This window comes from Ailuropoda melanoleuca, chromosome 3, assembly GCF_002007445.2.
Source record: "Ailuropoda melanoleuca isolate Jingjing chromosome 3, ASM200744v2, whole genome shotgun sequence".
In the NCBI taxonomy this organism is placed as follows: Eukaryota; Metazoa; Chordata; class Mammalia; order Carnivora; family Ursidae; genus Ailuropoda; species Ailuropoda melanoleuca.
The window spans coordinates 108,262,517-108,284,009 of NC_048220.1; the positions used below are offsets into that span (position 1 = coordinate 108,262,517).

Sequence of the window (21,493 nt, forward strand, 5' to 3'; positions counted from 1 at the left end):
TGAGGGCAACCTGGTGTTCTAAGGGAGCCTCCTGGGTTACCTCTCGCTGTGTCCTAAGCTTCTGTGTACCATGAGGGACATCAAGCTGGAGCTGTCCGCTTCAAAGATTCACATCCTCAAGGCGGGGGGTTGGGGCTGCCCCCGTCACAGGCCTGCCTGTGCAGAGCACATTCCTCAGGCACCTCCTCGGTGCTGTCTAGAGGCCGCAGAGCCCGCAGAAAATCACCCCGGAGACTCGCGTTAGGTGTCGGTGACTATCACGCCTGCCGCTTCTGCGCTCCCTTCCTACTGAAGGCGGGAGGGGACACTACGGCTCTCCCGCACTGGAGCACAGTTCTGCTCCGCGCTGCCCGAATAGGCGGCTACAGGAGCATGCAGAACTCGGGCAGTTGCAGCACTGGCCGATTTTCCGCTCTCCCGGGCTCGCTCTTCCGCCTGCGCAGCCCTAGCCCCCGCCCTCCGCCTGGCTCACAGGAACCAGCGCCCTTGCCGCTCCCGCGCTTCTCTCCAGCCACCCGCAGTGGCCTGCCTTTTATAGGCACCGCAGCCAATGAGCGCTCTCCTTTCCTTCTGCCCGCCCGCCCGGCCAATCGCCGCGCCCCTTGTGTAATCTTCGGCTGCTCGGCTGCTCTCGGCTATTTTCGTTGTTGCTGGCTTTTTCAGGGGCTGCTAGCTCGCAGCCGGAGAAGCTGCTTTTTTTTCCGGGTTCGGAGCCGTTCCGGATGCTTTAGGCTGCCGGATGTCTGATCTCCGGATAACTGAGGCGTTTCTGTACATGGATTATCTGGTAGGTGCGAGACAGGGGTGGCATGTCGTCTCTCGGAACCCGACGTGCCCGATGTCCCTCCGCCTGGAGGAACAGCCTTTTTACTTGCTTTCTTTGGGATGGGATGCCTTTGGGGTTCTTCCTCCTGCAGCCTGTTCTGGAACTGTGCTGGGACACGGAGGGGCGGCCGGCGGGGCGGAGGGGGTGGTGGAACTGACAGGTAAAGGTGCGGCCCCGGCCGCCCAGCTGCGGGGAGAGGGGCGTGCTGGGGGTGCCGGAGAGATGGGGCCGCGGCGGTGGGGCGTCCTCTGCCCGCGATCCGGTTCTTTGCTCCCCTCTGCGCTCCCCGCAAAGGACTTTCTTTCCGGGGAGGCAGGAGTTTTCTGCTCTCCCTTTAGCAGAACTCCAGGTACTATTAAAGAGCCATAACCAGAATGGCTTACTAAGTGCCCGGCAGCCCCGGTCATTTGGTTGTTATTAGATCTCTAAAGCTATGACCTCTGTCGCGGCGAGGTTTTAAAAGCACATTACCGTAAAGTAGACGGGACTAAACTACATCGAAGCCTGGTCGGGACTGGGTAGGGGCAGGTATTGTCCCACCGTTCTTGTCGTGGGTGCATATGGCTTTTACGCTGGATCCCAGCTCTGTTTTTAGGCCAGGCTTGTGCTGAGAAGTTTAGGTGGTAAGTGTCAGCACAGTGCTGGGACTGAACGTTATTTTAATAATGCACTCGTGTTTTTGTGGAATTATGCAAGCATCATGTGTTGTTCCAGAAATTCTATTTCCCCAGAGCTGCATGTTTGTGTTCAGGGGGAACCTCACTGACATTGGCTGTGTTCGAGCCTATACAATTACCAGGTTTACCTTGTTAGCTCAAACCGCTGTTATGTAGAGTTGCGGTAGTTGGTTAAAAACATTGACCCTTCTGTGATCTTGTTGGACAGTTGCAGTCGGTTTTACTGTAGATTGTCCTGGCAGAGATTTGCCAGTGCCTTCTAGGAATAAAACTTAATGCTGTTCTAAGAAAGACTGAAAGCTTTCATGATCAAGAAACGCTGGACAAGGACGGGTTTTGTACTATTTTCTTGTCTTTGGACTTACTCTAATTTATGTGAAGGAAATGTTTCCCCTGAAGCTTAATGGCTTGTTTTTTGTTTTTTTGTGGGGAAGAAGGGTAATTGAAGTTAATGCAGGACCTTGTGAATGGAGCAGAGATAAAAAATTGAGTTCAAATTCTGTTTTGTTCATTTGTTGATGTCAGTTATCTTTGTGATGAAAGGACATTATCCACCCACACCTGGAGCCAGTTGAGGTTATCTGATATGCGTGCCCTTTAAAATTAAAAGTGCCATGCGGGTTAAGAGTTGCCAAGTGTTTTAGATTTTCTAAATTAAGTAACTGATTATTTTGTAGCTTGTCATATAAAATACAATACTATGGTTTTGTTTTGCCGTCCGCTCAAAGCCAAAGTTTGTTGAGGATAATTCCAAATAGGAGAGGGTGACATTACCTGTACTACTGAAAGCTAATTTTAGATACTTAAGTAGTTCCTAAAAAGGAGGTCTGGTGGTTCTGATCATTGTATTTCTTCAGTGGATGAGTTTTAAATTTACAAATAGCATCATAAAGCCTAGGTGCCAAAACCACCAAACCATTTGGGGTTCAGAGATTGAAAACGTGTTGATTACTCAGGTTAATTTCTAGGTGGATTGTCTAAAGGTGGTGAATGGTTGTTAGTGGGGCTTTAGGGTACCTTAAAGCAGATTGATTTCTTTGTCAGTTTACTAACAGGTTTGTATTAGAATCAGTGGGCCTCAAATTTGACAGTCTTTTGGTTTCACCTGCCACACCCCCACACACCCTATTGCGTTGGTACTAAAAAAAATATCATTTTGCAACTTCAAGCTTTAAAAAAATCATAACTGCAGTGAAACTCTTAAATAAAACCACTGGCTAATCCTTAGAGATGAGAAAATCTTAAATAAGTCAGTTTTTATGAGTGTGCCAAGTATCCCCTGTGAAAACATTTAAGAAAATCCTTAAACATGAAGTCCAATTTTCCTGTCCAATTTCAGTTAAAAGATACAACTCTTCAGAGGCACGCTTTTGTGTTTACTTCTTTTCAACTCTGAGAAAATGAAGTGCCATACATCATTCCTCTCTTCTTGCCTTTCAAATTGACTTATTTGCTAATGTATGATCTTTATATGGTGTTCATTAAAAACCAATTTCTGGAAAAAAATCAATTCTGTTGACTCCATCTGCCATCTTATTTTTAAGATCAATTCTCAAGTTCTTTGACTTCCAGAAAAAAAAATGCTCCTTTCATGATGAGATTGGCTCTTCAGATTTTGCTGAGCTTGTGGACTAGAGCTCCCTGTCCACGCACTTGACAGGAATACTGGTGTATGCTATCTTTTCTTTTTTAATCGGTACTTGACTTTTCTTGTTGCTGCTGTTGAAGCTGGAAGAGGGAGCTGTGTGTCTATTGTCCATTGTTCTTTGGATGGGATGTCATCACTTAACCTTTTTTCTTGGAGGAGATTAGAAAGGAGAAATGGGAGAAAGGTAGGTGCTATTTTTAACAGCTTATAATAGGATTGTGGTATTAAAACAAATGATGTCTGATCTTTAAGGTTGCTGTTGATTTTCTTAAAAGAAATGTTCTCAATTAGAGGTGACCAATAAGGTGAGGGACAACGATAATGCCTTAATATTTAAGATGGGGTTTTTTAATTCAGTTCAGGGATATAGTGGTAATTTGCTAAGTCTAAATAAATATCACCCAGTGCCCAGTGTTTGTTGAATTGAATGAATGAGAGGGAGGGACAGTCCTACTTTCCTCACCAGCTTCGAAACTGAGACAAGATAAAATCTGTTTGGATTAGGTGTTTTGTTCTGGGGAATGCAGAATGTATCCTTTACACTTCAAGATTACCAAGATACTTTGTTTAGCCTGGGTGGCAATTTAAATATAAAAACCTTATGTTTTTTGGTTAAGGAAATAGGCATAGGAGGCCACATACCTTTTCTCCATCTTCACGTTGGGCTTTAAAGGCCATGTTAATACCTGTGGGTCTATGGGTGAAGATTTTGCTATTGTGCCAGCAGGCGGTACTGGCATCTTACTCTCTCTCGACAGGTAAAACTAGTGAGACCACGTGCAGGGCTTTTGAGTAAGGTAGGAGAAAATCTAGTTGTAACAAAAGAGAAACACATCTACCAGGTTTTCCTGGTAGGTTGGACAAGATCAACTTCTAGATTCCTTTCGGTTTCAAATTTTCTTTCTGCCCTAGCTCATGTTGATTGGTTAGGATTTTACCTTTTTCCCCCTTCTGCCATCAAAACAGTAAAATTCATTCTGCTTATGATGATTAAATGAGATAATGGAGGGAAAGAAAGGGATTTATAAACAGCAGTCTTTTTTTCAGATATAAAATGTTATTGTATTGTGATTACATAGCTATTCTACCTCAGGACCTTAATGATTTCTCATTGGTAAGTGCTGGGCTACCTTTTAAACTAGTGCTAATATATGGGAAGATTTGGAGTGGTAATCAGCAAGCAGGAAGTAAGACCCTTGATTGTTTAATGCTATCACATGTTGATATTTTCATCCATTCAAGAGATATTCATGGAACCCTCTGCTTTGTGCATGGCCCTGAAAGTCATGGGAGGATAAGCTCCCAGCTGAGGTCCTCTTGGCTGTAGGACTGCCAGGCATGTGGCTCTAGGGGAGTCCGTGGCAGGACAGGTTGCAGAAGGTACATTGGAGAGAAGGTAGCTTCTGATGTGCTCCTTGGCTTTCTGGTAGATTTTCTCATTTTACATCTTTTTGTTTTATTGTGAACTAAAATGCAGAGTTAGACTTGAAAATGTGACAACTGAAAATGGTTGATTAGTCTTGGATGCTAATTGTCAACTGACGAGCACTGCATTTGTATATTGTGTTTAGAATTTAAGGCCAGGGTTTTAGATTTTTCATATAGTTTGGTGAACCTGGCTAGTTTCATGGTCCGAGGTTGTACCTGCCATTATAAAGATGTGTCAGGGGAGAAAATAAGGTGAGAAGATAGATAGGTCATCATAAGTACATCACCATCTACAGAATAAAAACCAACTGACCAAGAAGGGAAACTCATGATCTACTTGAAACAACAGCGCCTATAGGTACTAGTAAGTTGTAAATGTGCCTATTTGAAAAGAGGAGTGAAGGCACATTTGGATTTTATCTGGTGCTCAGTTACATTTAAAGTGTGGTGTGTTTAACCCTGATTGACTCTGGGGGGCGCCTGGGTGGCTCAGTCGTTAAGCTTCTGCCTTCGGCCCAGGGTGTGATCCCAGGGTCCTGGGATCAAGCCCTGCATTGGGCTCCCTGCTCCGCTAGGAGCCTGCTTCTTTCTCTCCCACTCCCCCTGCTTGTGTTCCCTCTCTCACTAGCTGTCTCTCTCTGTCAAATAAATAAATAAAATCTTAAAAAAAAAAAAGAAAAAAAAAGGATACTGGAATGGGACCCTTGAACATTATAAGTTGTATGCTCCGCCTGTGGTCAAATGGACTATAACATACAGGCCAAACATTTTTCAGTCCTAACTGCAGTTGGATTAGTCATGTAAATATTCTTTGAATCCTAGGATTAAAATAATGCATAAATCTACCCTCTGGACTTGTGATGGCAAAAAAGTTTGAAGAACATGAAGCAGGACCTCTGACGTGGAGGCATTAGCTCTGTTCTCCAGCTTCTGTTGCTGCAGTCTTAGAAGTCTTGAAGTGGGAGTTCTAGGAAAAGACCCAGCGGAGAAGTGATTCATGCTGTCTGGGAGCCTAAGCCCTGTGCTTGTTGGCATGCTGAGAGGTGGAGGGAGTGAAGCCTGAGTTTATTTACTGAGCACTTACTGTGTGCCAGACAACATCGTAAATGCTGTCCTGCGTAATGGCATTAAAATGAGGCTCAGAGAGGTGGTGTCATTTCCCCAAGTTCACACAGCTAGCAAGTCGAGCTGGGTTTGTAGCCTTCCTTCCAGCCTGGTGTTGAAGCTATTGGGAGACCACTGAAATTTTTTACAGTGTGTTTCATGTAAATAGTATGCTGCTGCTTAAGTAAAGGGTTTAAAAAAAAAACACCCCAAAAAAGCCCCACAAAATATGGGCCTTGAGAAGGCTGACCAGGGCTCCCTTATTCTTAAGGACTTGGCTTTGCTACATGACTGTTAAGGAGAAGGCTGAATATAAACAACTGTCTTGTGTCTTGAGCTTCCTGTCCCACAATGTCCTGCCTCTGGTCACTAAGATGACTGACCTTCACCATCTAATGTTTCAGTAAGTTGACCACAAATGGATTTCTCTGCCACCCCGTTAGCCCCCTACTGTCTCTGCAGGGACACCTTCTTGCTTGTCCCAAGCCCCAGTTCTTTTTTGAAGAGGTTGCTGAGACTGAGGACCTCTTTGTCAGTTTGACATCTGCTGTGCTCCTTTACCATGTGCTGCCTGGGAAGTGAGGCTGTCCCAGCAGGCATTAGGCCCCAAGTAGCCGCCTGCTTCCCGATTTCAGCTGGGCAAGCACCCCTGATACTCACTATAAAGAATTTGTTTCTGAGGTAGACTGGAAAGAAGGAAAGATTTTTAGGGAAGTTCTGGTAAGTGCATGGCAGAGAACAAGGAAACAGCAGTTTCCTCTGATAACTTCTCACAAGTTGAATTACTGATGGGCTTTTATTTTCAGGCCTACAGCCCCCTTTACTTCTGCTGTGGCTGTCCCCCTGGCACCTGCCCAAATGCTTCCAGTGTTTGGATGAGTCTAGGAAGCGGAGCTCTTGTTGCCCTTCATTTCGAGTGTCTACAAAGTGTTTGAGCACGTTTACTTCTAGTAGGGCTGCCTTCAAGGGCATGTAGCTGTGAGGGACTAGGCTTCGAAGGGCCCCACGCTTGACTTAATGCTCTGGGCTTCCCCTCATCTTAATCTTTGATGCTTTGCAAACATTTTCATTTTGCACTGGGCCTCACAAATCATGTAGCCAGTTCTGACTTCTGGTGCTAAAGTAAAGACAGGTGGATAGCCCTTAAATGGCCCCAGGGTGATGGCTATCGTCGGAGTCTGTCCCCTGCATCAAGGCAGGGTCCCTGACCATCTTGATCGCCACCCCCAGAATCAGAGGGAACTGTGTCCCGAGTATGGTGCAAAGTGTCCTACTCCTGTCGCCTAACTTTATCCCCCCATTAGTCCTGTTAACCAGATGCTACCGACTTACAAAACACGACCTTAGAAAAGAGGGAACTTGAGGGTCAGTGAGGTGCAGTGTCAAGTCTAGGGAGTGAGCGCAGCTTGGCGGATTCCAAGCCCATGCCTGGAAGCATGTGGTATTGCCTACCTAATAATAATTGTTGGGAGGACAAGTGAGAGGGGCAGCACGACACAGACACAATGCTGGCTATTGAAGGGTCACTTGATTGCTGTCCCGTGGCTTCTCGGGAGAAGCCCTCCTATGAGTATAGGGACAGCCCCGTTTCTGCTGGGGCAACTGCATGGGTTTGTGCCTTCAAGTGAGCGAGTTTACTCAGGGATTTTTGCTTTCATTTGTTTAACTACTTTCCTCCACTCTTTTTGCATAAATGTTGGTGTTCTGCTTTTTGGCTCACAGCCAAACACACCTACATGGTTTTGAGAGGAACCATTTGAAAAGTTGGATTTGCAGGCCAGTCTCATTTATCAGGTTCCTTTGTACCTAGATTTGCTGGGCACCGTTCTGACCTCTGGACTGCCATTCTCGGGGTTGAGGACTTATCTCGAGTAATTGTGTCCCTGTCTCCCCAAGAGGGATTCCTGGGTGTTTTTTCAGCAGGGTAGGCGCTTCCCTGGCCTCACTCTTGGGGAAGTGGATGACAGTCTAGAGTCCTCCCAGGACCATTGACTGAAGCACAGAAGGACTGTACGGGTTCCTATCACTCTCCTAATCATTGAGTCAGGAGCTAAAACAAAATACAGCTCTTCCAAAGTTTTATTTTTAATACAAGTATTTTAAGTACAAGTATTCAAAGTACAGAAAATAATAAAGCCTACTTCTGTGTACCTATCTACCTGTCTGATGAACAATTGTTAACATCTTGCCATTTTAACTTCAAAACTGCTTTAAAAACAAAACAAAACACAACTTTAAGGCCAGAGGTAAGGCCTGCTGCTCCCCTTTCCNGTGTACCTATCTACCTGTCTGATGAACAATTGTTAACATCTTGCCATTTTAACTTCAAAACTGCTTTAAAAAACAAAACAAAACACAACTTTAAGGCCAGAGGTAAGGCCTGCTGCTCCCCTTTCTCTATATTGAAGTTAGTGGCTGTCATTCTCATGCAGTGTTTTTGCATTTTATATTTGCATGTATGTATAAAGAATATACTAACGATAGGTTAAATATAATTTTACAGAAATTGTAGCCTACCACCTTTCTTGAAACTTTTATGTTTTTGAGATCAGTAAATGTTGCTCGTATGTATCAGCAGATACCTGTTTTTTGTTTCTGGTTTGGATATTACCATTTATGCTTTTATATGTAAGGATCTTATTTGGATTTTGTGAGTAGCTCAGAGGAGAATAGGTGTTGGTTTTGAGGCATGCTTTGTATATGTTTACTTGTTAGTACTAGACAGTGAATTCTATAAACAAAATTTTATTTGCACTTCAGTATTATGATTCCTGTTTTACAGTTGATGACAATCATTTTGTAATCCTGTAACATATCTACACATACATACACCTATTGCCTATGTAAGGACATATTATTTTGGTAACATATTATTAAAAGGAAATTTGGAAAGCACAATGGGGGGAAAAATTGTAATCCAGTAACCCAGAGAGAACCAGTTAACATTTTCAACCCTGCATCATAATGAAGATAGTTTCATAACCTGCTTTTTATGTCTATGAATGTTTAAAATTTAAGTTTTTCTCTTCATTAGTATCCTGCATTATATACTGACAAACCATACTTTTCTTAACTAATCACCTTTCCATTGACTATTTTATATTTGTTCCAATTTTGGCTGTTACAAATAACACTGAGATGAATACTTTGTATAAATTTTGGATATTTTATGCTAGTGTATTGTAAGGAGTGGTAGTTCTATGGTACTTAAATGAGTCTTACTACAAAAAGCAGTTCCAGTGCCAAGTTAATTTAAAAACTAGGTCNAAAAATTGTAATCCAGTAACCCAGAGAGAACCAGTTAACATTTTCAACCCTGCATCATAATGAAGATAGTTTCATAACCTGCTTTTTATGTCTATGAATGTTTAAAATTTAAGTTTTTCTCTTCATTAGTATCCTGCATTATATACTGACAAACCATACTTTTCTTAACTAATCACCTTTCCATTGACTATTTTATATTTGTTCCAATTTTGGCTGTTACAAATAACACTGAGATGAATACTTTGTATAAATTTTGGATATTTTATGCTAGTGTATTGTAAGGAGTGGTAGTTCTATGGTACTTAAATGAGTCTTACTACAAAAAGCAGTTCCAGTGCCAAGTTGATTTAAAAACTGGGTCAAAATAGGGGTGCCTGGGTGGCTCAGTCGTTAAGCGTCTGCCTTCGGCTCAGGGCGTGATCTGGGATCGAGCCCCTCATCGGGCTCCCTGCTCTGCTGGGAGCCTGCTTCTTCCTTTCCCACTCCTCCTGCTTGTGTTCCCTCTCTCGCTGGCTGTCTCTCTCTCTGTCAAATAAATAAAATCTTAAAAAAAACAAAAAAACAAAAAAAACAAAAACTGGGTCAAAGTAAAACAAGTTTCTGTATTGTACGGCCTTTAATATGTGGACATGGTGGGATTATTACATTAGTGTTTCAAATCATCTGGGGGTGTTTTCGCTTTATGATCAAGTTCCAGAAGTAGAGTTGTAGGGTCAAAAGGTACCTGCATTTTAAAGCTCTTGATATTGATTAAATAAATTAATATTAGTAATGTGCTGATTCTATGGAGGCACAGTTCTAAGTCAAAGTTACATAATAAAGTTTGTGATGGTGATGATGAATACTTGAGAATTTGCTTTCTGATTCTGCAGGAAGTGCTTCATATGGGATCCTGCTGTTCCTTTAGCCCTTTCATCAACCCTGAGAAGTGTCGGAGTTTTAATTCCTGTTTTGTGGTTGAAGAAACCGAGGGTCAGGGGGCGTGGAGTCCTCACAACTGCCTTGGTTGTCGTAAGGGTTGATGANCTTCATATGGGATCCTGCTGTTCCTTTAGCCCTTTCATCAACCCTGAGAAGTGTCGGAGTTTTAATTCCTGTTTTGTGGTTGAAGAAACCGAGGGTCAGGGGGCGTGGAGTCCTCACAACTGCCTTGGTTGTCGTAAGGGTTGATGACATGTTCATGATCTTAATCTGTACCTGCTATTGCGACAGAGAAGAATAAGAACTCTGAAGTTCTGTATTTGATTCCTAGGTATTCCACTTATTACCTGTGTGATCTAAGGTGTGTTCCAAATATCAGTCCATAGCAAAATGGAAAAATCAGGAAAGTGTTGCAAGGTAATTGTAAATTTAGAGACTTAAACTTGAAATATTGCTTCAACTTTTTGTGTTAGAATATATGGTTTACTCTGAAATGATAGTGAATGAAAGTATCTCTCTCAATGTTTTTACCTAATAGAACAAAAAGATGACATTAGTCCTCAGATTTGTTTGTATGAATGTGTATATATATTTAGAATGTACTTATTTCTAAAGCGCCAGATCCTGGGAACCTGGTCTAAGACAAATCACTCTGATGCACAATTTTCTCATGTGCAGAATTCAGACAGCATCAGAGGTTGCCTCTGTGATGAGTAGCACTAATAAAAACATAATAAACTGTGCTTAAAATCATATTAGATTTTTCTATACTGATTGGTTGGAGCCCATATGACTCAATATAATGGTAGCAGAAGTGTAGACAAAGTGAGTCTATGTCCTTGATTTCCTCTGTCTCCTTCCCTGCGTCAGTGACACCTTGGGGTTTTTTTCCTCTTCAAAACTGGCAGTGTGTAATCTTTGTGGGGTTAACTAAACATCATGTAGGAACACATCCTTTCATGTACATTTTAAGAGCCGGACATTAAAAAGTTGTCCTTGACCTTGGATAAAACACATTTTTTTTTTTTTTTTAGAACAAAGTCCCAAAAAGAATGTTAAAGTTGATTTTTTTTTTTAAGACATCACTTTTTACTCCTTCTTTCTTCCTGTTCCGATTCAGATATTTTTTTAAAGATTACAACTATGACTAATAAATAATCTTCACTAAACTTAAGGGCTTTTTTGAGGGTTGAATGAGATAATATATTGTATTACATTGAACATAAGGTGTTCTATAAGGCTAATGTGCACCTATCTTCTAATTTTTTGTTCACTCAGTTTTAATTGCACACTTGAAGTTATACCTCAAGTCTTAAAAGTCTAGCTAAATTTATATGTACCTGTATCTTGTTATCACCCCCAAAATGGAGATGTAAAACCTTTCCAACACTCCAGAAAGCTCTCTTGTATCCCTTCCCAGGCAGTACTGACCTAGATTTAGTTTTGCCTGATTTTGAACGTCACATGGATGGAATCACAAATACACTTAGGATTTCTTTCTCTCAGCATGCCTGTGTAATTCATCCACGTTGTATGAATCAGTAATTTGTTCTTCTTTGTTGCAATGTAATTATGAATATATTGTTACTAGTCCATTCTTTTGGGCATTTAGACTATTTTCACTTTGAGGATATTTGGAATCTGCTACAAACTTTCTACCGCATATTTTTGGTGGAGATATCAATTTATGTTGGGTAGAATGGAATTTCAGGTTCATTGGGTACGTGTATGTTCAGGTTTACGAAATAGGGGCAAACATTTTTCTGAAGTGGCTGTACCAATCGACTGGACTTCTGCCAGTATAAGAGTTAGTTATTTTATATCTTCACCAACACTACTTGTATTGTCAGTCTTTCTCTCTACCCATTCTGATGGGTGTGTACTCCAAAGAAATTTAAAGTTGCCCAGAGCTACTTCCGTATGTTCAGGCATAAGAATAATGTAAGAGGACTACAGGCAGATTTCTAATTTCGAGAATTTATTGGCCATATCCTGAAATTCCTGCACTATTCAGCTGTGTGGTTCACTTAGATTCTGACATGCTACAGTGGTACCGTGGTAGTTAATTGACCTGATTTTGTTCCTGGCTTTGCCACCAACCAGGTGTGGAGGTTTGGGCGAGCCAGTCAGTCTCATTAACTTGTTTCTTCATCTATAAAAAGATGGGATTAATTAGGTAATCTCAAATGTTTATTTCATTTCAAAAATATTTAGTCCATTTATATCCTTCCCAGAATAGCTGTCTTTCTTCCATTCTTCTGATTTTATTTAAGTGATAGAGTTGCCTTAATGCAATTTATCAGTCATTCACTGAAACAACTCTAAGTTTTATGAGCCTTTTAGGTTCTGATGTAGTCCTGGCACTTGGGATCTACAAGTGAGTGAGCCATTGGCCTATTGTCAGGGAACTTATACTCTTAGAGATGAAAAATAGGCAATTACATTTTGGAGTGGCATATTCCATTTAGAGGGGAAATAAAGGTTACTGAGGGAGTGTCTGAAAGGAAACTTAACCCAGACTTGTGGGCCCAGGAGAGCTTCCCAAAGGAGTCATTTTTATTCTGCAATGTTAAGGTTAAGTTGGCTCAGTGACAGGCAGGGCCAGGCAGAAGGAACAGCTTGTGCACAGACTCGGGGGTAAGTAACCCCATCACTTCGAGGAACTCCCAGGACTTGGTGTGGCTGGAACGGAATCAGGAGCAGTGGAGATACGTGGAGCTGCGGAGCCCAGCTAGGGTCATATCATGGGAACCGTCAAAGTTTGCCTGGACTTCCCTGGTCAGATCTGGCTACTCTGTGAGGGGTGGGAAAGGGAGGCCAAACGAGCAAGAAGACCAGTTAGGAAGATGTTTCCCTGATTCAGGAATGAAATGGTGTTTACCCCCAGGTAGGAGCAGGACGGACGTACAGAAGTAGATGCTTTTCAGAATTGCTGCAGTTGTGTAATTGGTGGTAGAAGGCGAGAACTGAGACTGTAGGGAATCCTTAGGTTTTTGGTTCGAGTGTTGTTCTGGATCTCTCTCCTTGCATTAGCAAAACACCCTCAAAGAGTGGCTGCACATGGTAACTGTTTGACTCATGAATCTGGAGGTAAATTGGGGTCAGCCAGGCCGTTCTCGCTCAGGATCCCTTATGAGGCTACAATCAAATGGTAACTGGGGTCATCTCAGATCTTCTTCATACACTTGTCTTGCACTTGGGCTTGGGAGTAGCCACATAGCTGGGGGCGTGAAAAGAGTGTGGCTCCTGGGGCATCTGTCTGCACGTGGTCTCTCTCCATGCAGCATCAGAGTGATTGTACTCTTCATGTCCAGGCTAAAGGCTCCCTGTGAATGTACGAGGAGAAACTGGCAGGAGCTGCCAGTCTCGGCTGACTTAGCCTCAGCGGCCACGCAGCACCACTTGGACTGCATCTGGTTCATCGAGGCAGTCACACAGGCGAGCTCGGGGTCAAGGGCAGGAGCTGGACACCAACTCTTGGTGGGAGGAAGTTGAAGAATTTGTGGGCATCTTTTAAAACCACCACAGGTGTTGGGGTGGCTAGTGGGGTTATGTATGGGGGTAGGTCACCCTTGAAGGAACAGCATGATAGGAGAAAATGAGGAATTTGATCTTGGTGGTATTGAGTTTTTGCTGCTTGTGCAAAATCCGAGTTGAGGTTTCATGTAGGTTGGTGGGAGCTCAGAGAGGGCTCCTGGAGATGAAGTAAAAAATGGTAGGTCACATTTATTGTTACTTGCTATAGACTGTATTATCATGTGGGAGCCATAGTGTTAAGTGTTTTTCATGTATTTTTCATTACTGTTATCCTCTTAGAGATTAGAAAACCTTGGTCTAGAGAAATGGCGTGTCCTGCCTGTGGTGCAGGGGAGCTAGAACTCGAACTCTGGTCAGGCTAATGTCTGACCTCCCAGTCTTCACCACTTAGATGATACCTGAAGCCACGAACGAGCCCGCCCATGGGGAGGATCATGCAGAGTGGGAAGAGAAGAATCCCCAGGAAGCCCACTGCCTCAGTTAATGCCGGCACCTAGTAGACACTGCAGTTTTTGTGGGTTCAGAAGAAAGGAAGGGAGCCAGGAAAGGAGGCTGAGAGAGAAGTGAAAGGTTGAGGGGGAAAAAAAAACCCTGGGGAGTGTGGAGTCAAGCAGGCTGAGAAGGGAGACCCTTTCCAGAACAAGGAAGTGGCCAGTTGTGTTAAATGTTGCCCAGAGATCATGAAAATAAGGACCAAAAAGTGGCCACTGGATTCGAGTCTGTGGTGAGCTGGGCCAGGTTGCACTCAGGCCTAGTGGGAGGTGAGGCGTTGACGCCGCTGCAGTTGAAGTCTGTCAAGGAATCGCTCTGTGAACAGGAAGAGGACAGAGCCAGAGCTGGAGGGGCTGGGAGGGTGAGGGGCGGCTTTTCTCTTTACCTGATACTGAACTTGAGACGGATAAATGCTGATGAACTAGACTAGGAGGTCCCTTGGCTGCTGGTGACTGAAATGTGGTGGGGAAGGGGCTTGAAGCTGAAGAGCGAGGGCGAGTGATGACCAGGGAACCGGGAGTGTTGGTCACTGTGCACTGTTGAGATTAGAAGCCATAACTGAACAATGACCTGAATCTGGTGGGGTTATGACTTTTTTCTTCCAGACATTTAGGACAATGGCAAGGCCATGGTTGAAGTGCTAGACCGTGAGCTGAGTTATTGGAAGGAAGGGCAAACAGAAGGTAAAGGATGCACAAGGGGCTGGTGGTCTTGATGAGGCTGAATGATAGGGGTCATCGGGAGTGTTCAGAAAACTGGAGGGAGGGAGAGTTCAGTGTGGTCAGATGAAAGGGTATATGAACTTAAGATCACAGAGGTAGAGCTGTTCTCTGAGGGGAAGCTCTAGTGTGGCTATAGCTGCCAGTGGAAGAGATGGGAGGTTAGGGGAAGAAGAAATACAGCCAAGGCATTGGATAGAACGTGCTCATGGATGCCAGAGTTGCTAGGACCATGCAGGACTCCAAGCGAGAGCCTGAGCCAGGTTCAGATATCCTCAGTGAATGAGGTGAAGGGCCATCAGTGTCCTTGACAAGGAGAGGTAGAGAGCACTAGGTACTAGAACTCCTTGTCCTTAGTCTTTTTTTTTTTCTTAAGATTTATTTTAGAGAAAAGGAGCATGAGTGGGGGGAGGGGCAAAGGGAGAGGGAAAGAAGCGGATTCCCCACTGAGCGTGGAGCATGACATGGGGCTTGGTCTCAAGACCCTGAAATCATGACCTGAGCCAAAACCAAGAGTCAGATGCTTGAGCCACGGAGGTGCCCCTCCTTGTCCTGCCTCTTGAGAGGAGTAGGAGTGGTCTGGAGAGCCTGGAGGATCTCGGGGGAATTGAGTTAGGCCACACGGTGGAGGGGATGTCACAATGCTCTGGTGGGTGTAGAGGAATGTCGTGGTTCACCTACCACTCCAGCTGCCCAGTTAGGTTGCCTGCCTTCCCCTTCACTGTATCTTGGGCAAGCTGCTTCTCAGTGCTTCACTTCATTCCACTGTGAAGTGGGGGATAGTCAGAGTAATTCCCCCTTGGTTTGGTGGGGATTCACTGAAATAATACACATAGTCCATAACAGTGCCCTCTCCTCTGAAGCTTCCTCTTATCGTCAGAGCAGAAAATGCCTGCCAATATCAACAGTGAAGGTATTTTTTTAAGCTGAGGTATAATTGAGGTGTACAGCACAACGATTCGATATTTGTATAGATTGCAAAGTGAACACCGCAAAAAATTGAGTTAATATCCTTCACCATACATGGTTGGTCTTTTCCCCTTTGGTAACTTTGTAGATCTACTATCTTTCAACTATGCAATACAGTATCATTCACTAAAGTCACCATGCTGTCCATTGGTCCCTAGGACTTTTTAATTTTATAACTGAAAGTTTGTGGCTTCTGACTGCTTTTACCCATTTTGCCACGCTCCAAACCCAACCTCGGGCAACTACCATTCTGTTCCATATATCTGTGAGCTTGTTATTGCCTTTTTTGAGTCCACATAAGTGAGGTCCTATCATAGTTGTTTTTCTCTGACTTGCTTTACTTAGCATAATGCCCTCAAAGTTGGCAGGCACTTTCTAAGGGCCCTATGAGGTAGAAACTAGTATCTGCTCCATTTTTCAGATGTTAAAACTGAGACCTAGAAAGGTTAATCAGCTTGGCTAAGGAAATACACCATAGCAGAGGGCTCTCTGGAAAGGCTGGGGGGTGGGGGTGAGAGGACTTGTGTGAGGCTGGCTTGTTGGAGAGGAAGCACAGGGCAGTGTGGGGTCAGGGTAACTGTAATGTGAAGGATGATGGGATCAGGTAGGTGCTTTCCCAAAAAGAATTTGCTCGAGCAGTTCTGTGGTTAGGCGGTTGGGAGAAGATTAAGTCCAAGCTAGTTGTGCTGTGGAGGGGGACCTAGTTCAGGTAAATAAACCCACAGCTCAATACCGAAGACCTTCTGCCTATACTTTTCTGCTAAGAGGAGTTGAGCTTTCGAGGGCGTCCTGGTCCCTGGAGAGGGAGGAGACTGGACTCTTGGGGGACTTGGTTGCTGTATCTGTCACATAAGCAACATCTCCTTGGGAGGCTCCCAGGTTCGGGGTCCCTGCTGGCACCAGACTCCCAGGAAAGAGAACTGGTGGTTTGAAGCACTGAGTCCAGAAGCTGTTGAAGGTGGTCAAGGCTGAGGCCTTTCAACTGGACTGAAAGCTGCTCTCAGGCAGCTTGGAGCCGGTTTTTCTGAAGGCAGCCTGCTTGGGCCCGTTTTGCTAGAGCAGCCTGGGAGGGTAGTCTGCGTGTGCGGTGTCTGGAACTGTTGTGTAGTAATTTGGATGTGTTCGTAAAGCTGAAATGGCCTGTATGATCCTGACTCCCCCCCACCCCATTTAAAATTATCAGAGCTAAGATTGCAGAATTAGTTTTTGGTGGGGAATTCCCCTTTTCCCTCCTAGTCTCATTTAAGGCGTCTTCTCCCAGCCTTTCACTACCAAAACTGAGTTGAGGCTCCACCCAGGGCTGCTCTTGGGGCTGCCTTGGACAGTCCAGGGGCGCCAGGGCAGCTCAGTCAGTTCAGCATCTCCCTTCGGCTCGGGTCATGATCCTTGGGCTTCCTGATCAGCAGGGAGTCTGCTTCTCCCTCTCCCACTCCTCCTGCTTGTGCTGTCAAATAAAATCTTTAATAAAAAAAGAAATCTATCATACAAAAACAAGAACAAAAAGGAAAGTCCCAGTCCAATAATAGACGAGTAGTTCAATAATAGCATTTCAACAGCACTTAGGATACTAGACTCTTCAATGCTTTCTATATTTTAACTTTGAGGGAGGTACTATTATGCCCATTTTGCACAGGAGGAATGTGGAGCACAGAGATGCACAGCAGGTGACAACCAGAGAATGCAAAAGGAGGCCATGTGGCCCCCACGGCCTAGGTCCTTTACCATTCTCTGTACAGCCTCCCAGCCCAACCACTGACTTCGCAGCTGTCTCGTGTACAGGTCTGGAAACAATGAGACCCGCAACCCAGCCCGGCACTGCGACACACCATGCTTTGTCCTGTTCCTGTAACAGATCCAGGAACCAAGGCCTGAGGCCAGGCAGTGGCTGGCCCATTAGCACCTCTGGGCAAGTGCACAGTGGATACCTTAGCCAGCCGAGCGGGAGCTGGGTTTCAGCCACACTGACCTCCTAGGCCAGGCACCCCTGCAGCGTCAAGTCTAACTGTTCTGAGTTTGGCTAAACAAGACAACTCCCTTTAAATTTAGCAGGCACGTTTTCTGAGGTCCTTCTCTAGGCTTACTGTTCCAACAAAAGTTGAGAATTCCAAACAGTTTGAAAATCAAGTTTCTGCCTTAGAGAACTTGTTTCCCTAGCATGTGCTTGCTTGGCCAGCTCTTGTATCCCTCTTTCCTTAGAAATGTTTCCAGAGAGGCTGCGTGTGTTGTAGAGGACAGAGTACTGGGCGGACTTATTGGATACTGTTGCAGTTCTTTGTCCTTTGGAATTTTTCTTGACTGCAGCTGGTTCTTTGTTCAAGTCCCTGTGCTGGGTGTAGGAAACCTCTTGGAATTGTTGAATTTGTTTTATTTTGTATGGAAGTTGTACATCCTACAGTTAACCAATAAGATTTCTTAGTGTAACATAAATTTCTCCTTGGCTTACTGGGTTTTCAAGTTGCATTTTTTTTTAAAGACTGGGTCGTTTAGGCAGGATTATTTGATCCTTCCTCGGTTTCCTTTGCATTTCCTGACTTTTTCAGGGCTCTTACAGACCTGACCTTGGGCTGTGGGCAGGATTACTTCTTGAGCCTGATGTGGGACTGTTCTTTCTGTGGACTCAGACTGCCATCTTTCTGTAGCCTGAGTGTGAAGGCAGTAGTGTCCTGTGCGAGTGATGCTTTAGTTTTCCCAAATATATCTTCATTTGAGGAGAATATTTAACTATATTGGTTATCCTTGGAAATACCCATAGACAAATTGTTTTCTATTCCTTGTCTTCTCAGTGCTCATAGTTTTATCATAATTACATGAGCTTAATATTAATAGTCTTTTAAATAGTTGCATAAAACAGACTGAGTAACGTTTTTCTCTCTTGATTCCATGATGAGAATAGATCTTCAGTTGCTAATTTTAAAACTCTTGAAATCAGATTCTTTGTTACATAGAAGAACACAAGTAAAATGAAATGAGTTGCTAAAACAGTCAAAATTATAGAGAGCTGTGTAGGAAGTGATGCATATTTTAATTCTTCATACAGAAGTCTTGAAAACCAACATAAAAATGCATGATTAGGAAGAAATGATGGAGGTGAAGAATTAAGATCTAACAATCTCATTTATGACTTGATTCTCTCCTCTTTCTCAAAGCAATTCTCTTCCATTTCCCGAATCCAGAGCGCTGAGTTCATGTTGGAGGCAAAGATTATTTATCCCAATTGCTTTATATTCTTGCAGTGAGTGATATTAAAACAACAGCAGCCAATGAATATTCGAAGAATGGGTGAGGGTAGCCTTCTGCTGGGTGTTCAAAATTAACAGCATCTTCCATAAAACAACATTTTAATCCGTGTTTATTTGCTTGAAATGGAGCCCTGACTTCACATCCTGGATTTTAATTCAGATGTACAGCCCTGTGCTCAAATACTGAGCTACAACAAGAAAAGGGATCTGTTAGGTTTTAAAATATTCCATGAAGGATAAGTGTCAAATTAGTTTTGGAAGAAGAAAAGCCCTATACTTCTTTCCTCCTCACCTCTCCCTTTTTATCTAACGTTCTTACTCCAATACTTATTGAGAGCTTAATGTCTGGTAGCATAGATAACCCGAGGATAACCCTGTATCTACTGGACTATAGCCTGAAACATTGATTATAGTACAATTCTTTGCTTGTAGGGAAAACTCCAGTTGGTGGGTTAGAACAGGGTGGACAAACCTTTTCTGTAAGGGGCCAGCTGGTAAATATTTTAGGCTTTGTGGGTTGTACAGTCTGTGTCTTAACTACACAACTCTGCCATTGTGGCACTAAAGCAGCCAGACATAATACAGAAATAGACGAATGTGGCTGTGATCCAGTAAAGCATTATTTACAAAAAACAGGCAGTGGGCCAGATTTGGCCCGGGGGTGATAGTTTGGCTACTTGTGGGCTAGTAGAATAAGATTTACCTCCTTGAAGGGAGGAAGTAGTTCATGATTTCTTTCATTGGCATCAGAATTTTGGTTTTTGTACTTTCAGGATACCTTTAAAAGGAGACCATAGGATGAGTGGCTTCAGTTATTTGAAGGACATAAACCTATCCTGTGAATCTTCAGAGGCAGACTATGCTAGGGTCAGAATTAAAGGAAGGCAGGTATCTGTTCAGGGTGAAGGACCTTCTTAAGACGGTTTAGCCATTGGCTGTGAATAGGAAATAACAAAGCAGAGGCTGCTTCCAACCTGTTAAGGACATTATAGAAGGGGTTTATGGATTGAGTGAGAAGGCAAAGTAGATGCAAGGTTTCTTTCCATTTTTTCCCCTCCTTATCAGTTGGTCCTAATGTGAGACCATCTCTCTGTTTATCATGAGTTCTTTAAAAATCATTGTGGTGGAGGGGAATGTTTCTTTTCATTTAAATAGTGGAATTCTTTCTAACCTATTTTATGCAGAACTCCGATATCTAAAATTATATTATACAAGATTTTTACAAACTTATGATTCCTCTTTCGTTAAAATGTGTTCTGGATCAGTGAGGACAATGAAGCTGTTTTAATAAACACAGAATTGAAGGATTGTCTTCCAAGTTCATTTGGTTCTTTTTTCGTGTGTGTGTGTGTGTGTGTGTGTGTGTGTGTGAATTGTAATGGAATCAGTTGCAAAGTTTACAGATTTTAAAGTAGCTTCATCTTAAATCTTCCATCAGAAGGCAGAATACAGGTTTGATTCTGAGGCTTGACCCTCCGCCCACAAGAAACTCGTTACTCTGAGCACAGGGGTGTGTGTGGGTGGTCTCTAGTGTGTTAAAAGTTCACATACAGTACACTGCACTATGCTTTTCTTCATTTCAGTCTCTAATAAAAATTCAGCTCTCTTTATAAAAACATTTCTTAAATATCCAGCTGTTTCTTTGGAACCCTGTTGGGGGTGCAGTTTGAAAACCACTAGTTTAGAATCAGACCTAGATAGAAATAGAAGCTCTGTCCCTTCGCAGCCATGTGCTGGTAACTCCTTCTCAGTGTTTCATCTGAGGGGCCTAGAAATGCCCCCATTGCTCTAGTTGTGAGGACAGAGATGACCTTGCAAAACACCCAGCACATAGTAGGTCTCTTGACAAATGTCATTTTAAGATAATCGTGGTCACGGTTTTAAATTGTGTGTGGCTCCATACGATTTCAATAATATGGTTTCATTTGCCTTTATTAACCATCTTAAAGGAACCCTTGACTAGGAACTCTGCCCTCAGAAATAACAATTACTCGCGTGAAGGGAGTGGCTTGCAAAGGGCTGTAGCCCACCCTACCTGTGGGTTGTGATTATGTCGTCTGGCTGGAGAGTGAAGAACGGGGTTTGGGGGAGACCGACCCTCCCAGAGGCAGAAGATAGGAGTTTAAGAGACTTGCTTATCCACACAATCAGAAACAAGGGCAAGGAGCATGCAGACTTCACTTACAAGGGTTTTTTGTTTGTTTTTTTTGTCAACTGCCCTCATCTGCCTGTTTCCTAGTAGTTAGCAGTAGACGCATGCAGTAAGAGAGGCCAGCATGTACACCTTTGGAGAAGGTGGGCAGCGAGGATGTGAGCAGCAAGGAGAGAGGGCTTGTGCTACCTGGCAGTCAGACTTTAGGGACAGGGATAAAACCTACAAGACAAAAAGTAGTGTCTCTTGGGGGGGGGGGAGGGAACTGGGTGGAGTCCCGGGGACCAAAAGTAGGTAGATTCTAGCTGCCTGAGTTGGGCACAGGCAGCCCTGGGACTACACAGAAAATTCCAAGTAGTTCCCCTAAGCACCTTGATTGGGGGTTATTTGTCTTCAGCAAATGTAAGAAAGTGGTATGTCTGTTTATAGAAGTCACGAATTTGGGGGGTATCCGATGCTGAAGAGTGGCCCAAAGAAACTGGTCTCGAGGCCAGATTCCAGAGGGAAGCTGGAC

General features: G+C 43.6%; 1 protein-coding gene across 4 annotated transcripts in view; it reads left to right on the forward strand.

Moving 5' to 3' along the window:
- Window positions 1-626: 626 nt before the first annotated feature.
- Window positions 627-21,493, forward strand: part of ARL15 (ADP ribosylation factor like GTPase 15) — a 431,154-nt gene continuing 410,287 nt past the window's right edge. For all 4 annotated transcript variants that reach the window (XM_034656932.1, XM_034656931.1, XM_034656933.1 and 1 more), the window contains exon 1: window positions 627-787. In XM_034656932.1, coding sequence (XP_034512823.1) covers window positions 740-787 — 48 coding nt within the window. In that variant the 5' untranslated portion in view covers window positions 627-739. The remainder of the gene's footprint in view (window positions 788-21,493) is intronic.